Below are 12,089 nucleotides of genomic sequence, written 5' to 3' on the forward strand. Positions count from 1 at the left end.
TATAGGTAACATTGTGCTCTATCCCGGAGTTGTGCACGACACTGCACTAATTGGCTAAAATGCAAGTCAATAAATAATAAATAAAAAGTCATGTGATTAGGGGGCTGTCAGAAGTGGCTTAGATACAAGGTAATCACAGAGGTAAAAAGTATATTGATATAACAGTTTTGGTTGTGCAAAACTGGGGAATGGGTAATAAAGGGATTATCTATTTTTCTAAACAATAAATATTTTGGAGTTGACTGTCCCTTTAAATGCAAACCCTCGCACTGTACTGTAGTTTTCCATAATCTGTGTAATAACTGTGAAATAAAGACCCCTATTAACAAACGAGCCTTCTTCATCTTTTAGCAGTACCTGATGTGTACTAGTACTATTATGGTTTTCAGCATCAGACCCAAGACTACGATTTTAAGAGTTAGTTATGTTGGATGCAGTGTTTGTATTTCTCATGTATGCCAAAGCTACATATAGATGCAGAATCATTGTCCTTGATTGTGGCTTTTCTACTCTATGTATTTCCTACCTGGAGCAACTGAGTACACTTTTATACTGCAATGCTGTTGTTGTGCATCACCGCCTACGTCTCACCTCAATCTCTTTCTGTAGTGCTGTCCAGAGGGAATTCAGATGCAAGCTGTAAGAAAGCTCAGCAGGTGCTCAAGAATGTGCAAAACTGGTCAGAAGATGAAGTCCCCAACAAGCAGGAGCTGATTGGAAACCTGCACAGCTGCATAGGGAATGCTCAAATGGATATGGGACAGATGGAGGCAGCATTGCAGAGCCACAAGAAAGACCTGGAGATAGCTAATGAATTGTAAGTGCTTTTTATTCCCTTGCACAGGAAAGTGTTTACCCCAAAGATACATTGGTTATTCATTCCTTAATGGTTTTATTCACTGGTGTAAAGTTCCAAAGGCTGATAATAATACCATGACATAAAGCATCATAGCTGAAGGTATACTAAAAGTTTAAATGATATATATCAATAGAAGATTTGTGAATGATGTGAAATAAATGTTGTGAAATACAAGGTGAAATATTAAAATGGATAAAATGTTACCACAAAAAACAAAATAGTGCTCAATACTATATTACCATTTGGTCTGACACATTGGAGGGATAATAAAGAATTTATGTAGTCACTGTGGGTGAAAAATATTTTATAAAAAATGCATATAAACAATATACTAGTATACTAAAAACATCAAATTGAAGGGACATCTCCCTTATTATGTAAAATATTCAAAATATAAAAACATAGATTATTTTTGACACTTTAAGTAGTGTTTACATATGCTGCCCCATACATAAAATTATGCAAGTGTCCGTCTCTTTGAACGTATAGGCAAGTTAAATGGTATTTGTATACCCTGCTGTACTCAGGTGGATAATAACAGTTCAGATGTGCAGTTCAAATGTGCATGAGCGTTTTAGCCGATATTAATTATAGAAAGTTATTTCTAGATTGGTATTCTCTCCGGTTGAAACAGGTTACTATACAATATTTTCTCAATAGAATCGAGTACCTGTTATTCTCCAGACCCGTCTTACAGCGTCCGATTCCCCTTCTCACCTGGTGACTGATCAGCGCCGCATGTGTCTTGGCGTCTGACGTCACAGCTTGGTATCTCGGGTAGGATTGGCTGGAATTGTTAGAAGACAAACAAATTCTTGTGAATGATGGGATGGAAACTTTTATGAGATAACGATATTTGTAGAAGAATCCTGCACTTAGTGCTTGATGCACGCAGGACTTTGAAGGTTCCAATAAGAGTATAATAGACAACCCGGGTTGTTACAGTATTACAATTGGAATCATATGGTATCCAAAAAAAGAAAGTCTCTTTGTGTATTTATTTCACACAATTGTAGGGTCAGCAGTCACAAGGTCGACGCGTTTCGCTCAAAAGAGCTTTACCAAGACACATGCGCCGCTGATCAGTCACCAGGTGAGAAGGGGAATCGGACGCTGTAAGACGGGTCTGGAGAATAACAGGTACTCTATTCTATTGAGAAAATATTGTATAGTAACCTGTTTCAACCGGAGAGAATACCAATCTAGAAATAACTTTCTATAATTAATATCGGCTAAAACGCTCATGCACATTTGAACTGCACATCTGAACTGTTATTATCCACCTGAGTACAGCAGGGTATACAAATACCATTTAACTTGCCTATACGTTCAAAGAGACGGACACTTGCATAATTTTATGTATGGGGCAGCATATGTAAACACTACTTAAAGTGTCAAAAATAATCTATGTTTTTATATTTTGAATATTTTACATAATAAGGGAGACGTCCCTTCAATTTGATGTTTATAGTATACTAGTATATTGTTTATATGCATTTTTTATAAAATATTTTTCACCCACAGTGACTACATAAATTCTTTCTTATCCCTCCAATGTGTCAGACCAAATGGTAATATAGTATTGAACACTATTTAGTTTTTGTTTTTTGTGGTAACATTTTATCCATTTTAATATTTCACCTTGTAATTCACAACATTTATTTCACATCATTCACTGTCATGTTCTGTCTCAGGATATCATGTGAGAGCCTCATTGTCTGGAACAGTTGCTTTAAAGGAAGATTAGTAGAAGCCATACTGATTAAAAATGAAAACAAATTTATTTAAATAACAAAATACTTTGTTTAAGCAAATACTTGCAGAATATTTAAATATGCTACTCAGGTATGTTAAGACCACATACAGCAGGAGTGAAAATAAAGAAAACTAGTAAGCAGAGATGCAGATTCAAAAAGGAAAGTCTTTCTCTTGGTAATAACTGAAATGTAAGATTTGCACAAGGCAGAAAACAACTTGTAAACAGGTAGCAGGTTTAAAGGTAAAGTCTTTCTCCTTGTAATTGCTGAGTCCAGGAATTGCACAAGGCAGGAAACAACTTGCAAACTGGTAACAGGTTTAAAGGTAAAGTCTCTCTCCTTGTAATTGCTGAGTGCAGGAAATGCACAAGGCAGGAAACAAACTTGTAGATTGGTAACAGGTTTAAAGGTAAAGGTTTTCTCCTGGTAATACCTTATAAACAGGTGCAAAGGAAATCCTTCTCCTGGCAATGTCCAAGTGCAGGAATTGCATAAAGCAGGAAACAAACTTGTAGATTGGTAACAGGTTTAAAGGTAAAGGCTTTCTCCTGGTAATACCTTGTAAACAGGTGCAAAGGAAATCTTTTCTCCAAAGAAATACAGGAAACAGGTTCTGACTTGACAAAACAGATCCAATGTGAAGACCCTAATGCAGACTAAAAGCCATCCTTAAATAGGGAGGTTTTGCACAGGGTTGGTTCTGATTAATTCCAGAATTGAGAACACCTGTGTGTTGCACAGGTGTAATAACAAGTAAGGCAAATAGTTATTTATCAGATCTTTTAAGATCCATGCTATTGTTGGAACTGGCTGTGGCTCAACATGTAAGCAAACAGAAATAGCAACCACAGAGCCACAGGTTCAAATCCCTATACAGCCCTTCTTAGCAGAATGCCTCCCAGACCTTTTCTTTTTCTTTTTAGTCTGGAGGCTTGGTTCATGACAGATGCCCCCTCCAAAGAGCGCACTCTGGGCGCTCAAAGCCTGATCAAACATCTGAAGGTGGGATTTACAAACAAGTGTTCCATTTGAAGCCCTAATACAATCAGATGGAATTGATTCTTCGCTTGGAACAGCTGCCTGAGATTGGGGACCCTTAGAAGATATCCCTGTAGGCATAACAAGAGCTGAAAAACCAAGACAGTTTTGATTTAGAGGTTCCTGATTATACCCAGCAGCTTGCAATGGACTGGCTGATGGGCAGAGTACCTCCGGGTAGGAAAAGACCTCTCCTTCAGAGTCAAGGAATTTGTTATCTGGGTCATATCTGCCTGATGGGTAGAGTACCTCCGGGTAAAGTATGACCTCTCCTTCAGAGTCCAGGAATTCATTTTCTGTGCCATTTATATCCAATTCAACCATCTCATCCAATTCTTTCTCAGTCAATGAGTAGCTGGGTGAAGGTGGTGCAAGGAGGTGTGGATCTTTAGAATTGGCAGAGTCTGATTTAGCTGGAAGGTTTGTCACTTTTATGTCTGATGAGTGACATTTGTTAGCTGGATCTCCAGCCAGGGCAGAAACAAGGTAATGTGCAGGATTTCCAGGAGGTATTTTTGCAGAGTTCCCCAATGTGGTTGATGCAGAAACAGATGCAGTGGTATGGGTAATGGATGTAGTTGGAGTTGTACTCCCAATGACCATCTGTTTCAAATCAGGTACAATTTCTTGAAGCGTGTTAGAAACGGTTGTTTGTAGAATTGATGTATTCTCAGTAGCTGGATCCTCTCCAGGAGTATCTTTAAGTTTGCTAGTGGAAGAATAATTTGTTCCCTTAACATCAGAGTCCATTTTAAACTTGGCTATATCTCGACTTGATCCTCTAGGGGGTCTTACTGGACACCCTGTGATGTGGTGACCAGTTCCCCCACAATAGAAACAGAGGTTAAGCTGTCTTCGCCGAAATTTCTCCTCTTCTGTTAAGGGTTCTTTAAAACCTTTCCTTGTTTGGGAGGTAACTTTAGACAAGGTTTCGGTTGGGAGAGATAACATTTCCACCAGCTCCATAAAGTTAATGAGTATGTCCTTAATAAACTTTAACACTGAATCCAATATAGCAATAATCCCAGAGGGCTCTCTTTTAAGGTCTTCACATTCTGTCATGTTCTGTCTCAGGATATCATGTGAGAGCCTCATTGTCTGGAACAGTTGCTTTAAAGGAAGATTAGTAGAAGCCATACTGATTAAAAATGAAAACAAATTTATTTAAATAACAAAATACTTTGTTTAAGCAAATACTTGCAGAATATTTAAATATGCTACTCAGGTATGTTAAGACCACATACAGCAGGAGTGAAAATAAAGAAAACTAGTAAGCAGAGATGCAGATTCAAAAAGGAAAGTCTTTCTCTTGGTAATAACTGAAATGTAAGATTTGCACAAGGCAGAAAACAACTTGTAAACAGGTAGCAGGTTTAAAGGTAAAGTCTTTCTCCTTGTAATTGCTGAGTCCAGGAATTGCACAAGGCAGGAAACAACTTGCAAACTGGTAACAGGTTTAAAGGTAAAGTCTCTCTCCTTGTAATTGCTGAGTGCAGGAAATGCACAAGGCAGGAAACAAACTTGTAGATTGGTAACAGGTTTAAAGGTAAAGGTTTTCTCCTGGTAATACCTTATAAACAGGTGCAAAGGAAATCCTTCTCCTGGCAATGTCCAAGTGCAGGAATTGCATAAAGCAGGAAACAAACTTGTAGATTGGTAACAGGTTTAAAGGTAAAGGCTTTCTCCTGGTAATACCTTGTAAACAGGTGCAAAGGAAATCTTTTCTCCAAAGAAATACAGGAAACAGGTTCTGACTTGACAAAACAGATCCAATGTGAAGACCCTAATGCAGACTAAAAGCCATCCTTAAATAGGGAGGTTTTGCACAGGGTTGGTTCTGATTAATTCCAGAATTGAGAACACCTGTGTGTTGCACAGGTGTAATAACAAGTAAGGCAAATAGTTATTTATCAGATCTTTTAAGATCCATGCTATTGTTGGAACTGGCTGTGGCTCAACATGTAAGCAAACAGAAATAGCAACCACAGAGCCACAGGTTCAAATCCCTATACAGCCCTTCTTAGCAGAATGCCTCCCAGACCTTTTCTTTTTCTTTTTAGTCTGGAGGCTTGGTTCATGACATTCACAAATCTTCTATTGATATATATCATTTAAACTTTTAGTATACCTTCAGCTATCAGTAGCGCACCTATCACCCCCAATCACTCACTCAATCGTTTGTTGAAAGACGGAAGGATCTTTCTACTTTTTAGGTGTTTGGTAACTACCTTTATACCAGCGCACTACTAAACCCTCTATACCCACATAAAGCATCATAACCTTGTTATAAAATATTATTTAAATGTGAATGTAGTCAGAGTTCAGTTTAATTAACCATAGTATATAAAAAAAATCTGTATGTTTCTTATTTGTTTTTCTCTCTTATCCTGTAATTTCCCTTTGCAAAATGTGCTTCTTCTCTCTACCCCAAGAAGCGGTGGAGACCTGACGTGAATATACTACGATTATGCATACAAAGAGAGAAGCGCTTGCGTCTGAACTGTTGTTTATTCCTGGTAGAGCTCTTCTCTCTTTGTATGCATTAGTATTATGACCCTGGGGAGGTCTCCATAAGGATGATGGTGGAAACCAGACATGGACTCCTTTCCAAGTGAAGCTTAGAGGACCTCACTGATGAAGCCCACAGAAGGCCGAAACGTTCGTCTAGGGTTGTCATGTTCCTTGTTTAGAGAAGTATTTCAGGACTGGACTGACCTTACTCTGTGGAATCAAACTTATATACATCCAGACTGATATACATACCTCTGTCTGAAGCCTGAGGAAACAGACAGAGGTCTGAGAAACGCGTTGCTTATCCAATTTTAGTGTCACATGTGTGACATTGTGTATTGTATTTTATTGCACCATTAAATTGTGGTATTTTAACTCTTTGCTGAGAGTCTGAGCGTTATTGGGACATATTCTACCTTGGAGAGACCTGCTATCCTGCATGTTGCAGTGAACTGGGACACTGAACTCCCAGCTTGCCTCTATTAGCACAACTGAGTGCTGCCATTTTTGTGAGTATAATTTGGTATTCACATTATTTTGTTAGTTTATACTGTATCACACGAGGAGGCGCCCTTGTCTTTGTGATTCCTTTTGCACAGAGAAAGTTTCTACCCAGACCAGTTATTTCACAAGGAGCTGACTTCAGAGTTCAAGTGTGATTTCCATACCATCTGTGCCATATAAGAGGATAATTACATATCTGGAGGGACTGTGCACCTTTGGGACTATTTGGATATCCGAATCACAGATAAGAACTATCAAGATTTTTATATAGTTGTTTCACCCTCTCAACTTGCATTTTCTGAATTTTTTTACTACATTTAAAGAGAATTTATTCTCTATTGTATTTTATTTTTGTTCTAATAGTATATATATCTGTTATTAATTTGTTTTGGGTCGCAGCACCTTATTATTGATGTAATATCTCATCTACATTGTTATTTTATAGGTCTTTCATAGATATATCCTTTTACTATTTCTCTATTTTAGCGCCCCCTAGAGTTACCATTGTTTTGTGTAACAGGTGTCTATGGATAGTAAGTTGTTAGACTTTTGACAGGTGTCTATGGATAGTAAGTTGTTAGACTTTTGACAGGTGTCTATGGATAGTAAGTTGTTAGACTTTTGACAGGTGTCTATGGATAGTAAGTTGTTAGACTTTTGACAGGTGTCTATGGATAGTAAGTTGTTAGACTTTTGACAGGTGTCTATGGATAGTAAGTTGTTAGACTTTTGACAGGTGTCTATGGATAGTAAGTTGTTAGACTTTTGACAGGTGTCTATGGATAGTAAGTTGTTAGACTTTTGACAGGTGTCTATGGATAGTAAGTTGTTAGACTTTTGACAGGTGTCTATGGATAGTAAGTTGTTAGACTTTTGACAGGTGTCTATGGATAGTAAGTTGTTAGACTTTTGACAGGTGTCTATGGATAGTAAGTTGTTAGACTTTTGACAGGTGTCTATGGATAGTAAGTTGTTAGACTTTGAGAGAGAGAAAGTTCTCTAATCTGATTGTTGAATACTTCCACCCTCAACAATCAACATGAATAGTGAGATGCAAGAGATTTTGATGGCAATTTTGTGCTCAAATTTATCTCATCAAACTCAGCAGGAAGTGAAAGATGTGGCTGAGGTTTGTATGGCTATACATGCCCTGCTAAATGGTTTTGAGCACATGATGTACAGTGGATTTGAGCGCCTCCTGTCTCTTGTAGAAGATATACAAACAGGAGTGGTTATTGAGGAGCCTGGAGTAGCGATTCTTGCCGAACCCCCCTGTTCAGAGTAGCAACATGCTATTAATCAAGGCCCAGCTTCTTGTGGAGGACCCTGTCTATTCTGTACTGTACTTATGAGTTACTTCACTGTAGCTGTTAGCCCAGTTCAGAGGGATGCGGCCGGCCCTCTAATAAGGAACAAACACCGTCAATGTGCTTGGGAGGATAATCATGTAAAGAGAGCTGTAGGACAACTGACTGTGAAGCTCCGTGGTCAGATTATAGAAGCCTTCATTATGTTGGCTGGGTCCCATAAATCTCTGAACCCGGCTGCAGCCCTAGATAATTGTGAAGCAAAACCGTTCTTATGTGGATTTGAAGAGGGAGAGTATTTTCATAATTTGTGGTATGCTGATTGATTTCAACTAAAAGACTGGAAGATTCCCACTCAGCCGAGTTTTCAGATAAATATTGGACAGAAAACTGATCGGGCGGCAAGTTAGAGGCCTTGCAGAACTCCAGATGGGCTCCTTAAGATCCTTTGTTTATTGGGCTATGAAATGCTTTGGGCACCAGAATTATATCTTCCTGTTGATAATATTGTGGGGGAGTAGAACTGTGGGACTATATAGAACTAGCATTGGGGGAAAATGTTTTCTCTGTTGTGACTTGTTCTTAAATGCCTTACCATGTTTCTAACTTATGACGACTTGCTAGTCTGAAATAATTTGTTTGCTAATTTTTAAAAGAATTACAAGATTTACATTTTAAAGGAAAGTTTATAGCTCATTATTATATATTCATGTTAGGCACTAGATTACTGGAATCATGGTTCTATTGCCCTATCTGAATCATGAAAGTTTAAATTTGACTAGACTGTCCCTTTTAACTATACTCACATATTTGGTCTTATACTAACTGACTTTACATAATAAGATAAGTAGGAATTAGAACTTGAATGGCATAGTAAATATATATATATAATGGAGGTGTCTTTACTGTTCATATACTACAAATTACGGCCTGCCTTAATCTCTAGGGTATTCTAACTCCTTAACGACTAGCACCTTTCCCTGTAAATTTCTGCGTACCCCATGAGTGGGGCAGTGCAGAAAAAGTAGAGCAGAATATCACCGAAGCAGAGGGACAATTATAATAAATCATTTCCACAGCTAGAGGGAGGAAGGGATCCACTATATACAGAAAATGTGTTGGGAAAGGGGAGCTTACAGAACATCGCTTGGAGGGGGGATGTTGGAAGGTTGAGGGGACCACTACACTACAGAAGAGGGAAGAGAGCTGTTTAGGAGGGGATCAGCGGGTGGGGGTTATTAGGTGGGACAGTAATCTCTACATTATAGCTAAACTTAACCTTAAAAGCTACTTGATTAACCCCTTCTTTGCATTTCAGAATTGTGGTGCGTAGCTGCAATTAGCAGCCTTCTAAGGCAATGGCAAAGCCATATATGTCTACTATTTCTTAACAAAGGGGATCCCAGAGGAGCTTTTACAACAGTTTGTGTTATGACTGCATATGTAATATGTAAATAATTTCAATAATTTTTTAAATTTGATTGCATTTGGCAGTGAAATGGTGGCATGAAAGATCAATATCTGGGGGCAAATTTATCAAAGCTTCAACTGTGAATGCCCTGGAAGTCCTCGTCAAATTAGACGCAAAGTTCTAGTTAAAACAGCGTCAATGTTGATATGTTCGACATAATATACGCTCCCACAAGATCAATCGGATGCAAATCGTTACTAAATAAAATCAAGTAAATCTAGCTATTTCTTGGACATTAACAGATGGAAAAAAAAGATAAGCTTTAGAAAAATGTGCTTGTTCACGGACAGTAATGAAATGGTATAAATAAAGTTGGAAAAAACAGACAAAACTGACTTCATTTGATGGACATTCAGGGTAGGGATCATTTGATACGTAAGACCCTTATTTATCAGCAGTCCGATGCTAATCGTGCCGGACTTGACGCGCGTGTTTTTGACAGACTTGTTGATAAATAAGGCCGTTGAATGTAGATTTGCACCAGCGATGTATGGCAAGCATATAGCCCATTGTGAATGAGTGAAGATTGACGCCTTGATAAATTGGCCCCCTGGAGTTGTCTAATAAAAAAATATATCGTATTTAGGTAAATTAAAAAAAGGCTCTTTTTCTGTTTAAATTGAGTGATAGCAAAAAAATGCTAAAAATGCTTTGGTCTTTTGTGTAAGTTTTCTCTGAAATTCCCAGTCCTTAAGGGGTTAAGGAGACTCTAGCTCTTGTAATAGTATATATAGTTTATATCAGTATGTTACTAAACTGCCATCACATCATAGCTGTAGCAATCTATTTAGATTTAATAGGTTTTCTAGCTTATTAGTAGCCCTGATAGTTTGATAGTTTAGCTATACGCATTTTCAGGATGAATGTCACAGATCGCACATGAACTTAAACAATAATACAAATCCTTCTGCTATGTAAAGTTTACTAGGTTAATTTAGGTCCATGAGTGACCTTTTATATTCTAGGAGGGTTATAGGTACCTTTATATATCCTATTATAAAGAAAAAAGAGGTTACTGTATTCACAGTTCTTACTAGTCTGCAACACTTTTTGTATCTGAGGTGGCTATGTTTTCCATCTTGTGGTGTTATCACAGCATATTCTATTAAATAGCAACTTTTGGTAAATAACTATAATGATGTTTTGAACTAGTAGTTTTAGAGCTTTATTTTACTGTAGATATGTTTTTTCACCTTCTTTTGCAGAGCTAGTAGCTTATGCATAGACTTAGGCTACATGTATTAACGCTGAGGCGTACAGGGGCGCGTATACGCGCCCCTGTACGCCTCAGCTCGACTGTGGCAGGGTGAAATTACCCGCAGGTATTCGCCATTGCACACGAGCGCAATTTTGCGCTCGTGTGCAATCCCGCCCCCTGCCCGCGCACAGCCAATCACGTGCGGGCAGAAGCTGTCAATCTCCTCGGTCAGACTCGATCAAGGAGATTGAATTTCGCCACCTTAGAGGTGCCGAAGAGCTTAGGGAAGCAGCGGTCTGGTGACTGCTGCTTGATAAATCACGGCGAGCAAGTTCTTGTGAGAACTTACAGCCGTAGGGGCATGATAAATCGAGCCCTTAGCTACTGCAGGCGTAGATGTGCACTTGTTTATATGTGTATTGTAATGACAAATAACTTTGTACTGTTGATATTATTTTATCATCTTTTATATGTGAACCTTTTTGATGTGCCTTTATAAATGTAACCTCAATACAAAATGTGTATAGGGAGAAAGGAAAATAATCAGTTTGTATGTTCCTTTAAGACTACAAGAAGAGAAAGCAAACTGACACTAAAGTTTTTATTATTTTTATTATTATTATGTCTATTCAGAAGTTAATTCATTTGCATCAGTTTGCGGCAAGGGAGCTGTCTGCACTTACAAATAAGTCTTTATGGGACAGTTAAATGGACATGAAACCCAAATATTTTCTTTCATGATTTAGATAGAGCATACAATCTAAAACAACTTTCCAATTTACTTTTATTATCTAATTTGCTTTATTCTCTTGGTATCATTTGTTAAAAAGCATATCTAGATAAGCTCAGGAGCTTGAAGCTAGCTGCTGATTGGTGGCTGAACTTGTATGCCCATTTCCATTGGCTTACAAATGTGCTCAGCTAGCTCCCAGGAGTGCATTGCTGCTTCTTCAATGAAAGATACCAAGAGAATGAAGCAAACTTGATAACAGAAGTCAATTGGAAAGTTGTCTAAAAATGTATAATCTGTCTGAATCATGAAAGAATATTTTGGGGTTTCACGTCCCTTTAAGTAAAAATTAAACGTTCATGATTTAAATAGAGCATGCAATTTTACACAACTTTTCAATTTATTACTTTACTTTATTCTCTTGGTATTCATTGTTGAAGCGTAAATCTAGATCAGCTGAAAGGAGCTTAGAAGTGTGCATTTGTCTTTAGTACTCTATGGCAGTAAAGTTTGTTACTATGTATTTCATTGCTACAGACACCAGATAGCTAAACGATCCTGAGCTCACCTAAGATTACCCTTTAACAAAGGAAAGCAAAAAACCTAAGCAAAATTGACTAAAGAAGTAAATTGTAAAGTTATTTAAAATGTCATGATCTATCCAATCCATGTATGTTTAATTTTTATTTTACTGTCCCTTTAAAGTAAATGTAT

The 12,089-nt window shown here is 37.8% G+C and overlaps 1 protein-coding gene across 1 annotated transcript in view; it reads left to right on the forward strand.

Moving 5' to 3' along the window:
* ODAD4 (outer dynein arm docking complex subunit 4) overlaps window positions 1–12,089 on the forward strand; it is a 42,549-nt gene that overhangs the window by 28,186 nt on the left and 2,274 nt on the right. The window contains exon 7 of the mRNA XM_053694148.1: window positions 610–817. Within this exon, the coding sequence (XP_053550123.1) occupies window positions 610–817 (208 nt within the window). The remainder of the gene's footprint in view (window positions 1–609; window positions 818–12,089) is intronic.

Source organism: Bombina bombina, chromosome 1, assembly GCF_027579735.1.
Source record: "Bombina bombina isolate aBomBom1 chromosome 1, aBomBom1.pri, whole genome shotgun sequence".
Lineage (NCBI taxonomy): Eukaryota > Metazoa > Chordata > Amphibia > Anura > Bombinatoridae > Bombina > Bombina bombina.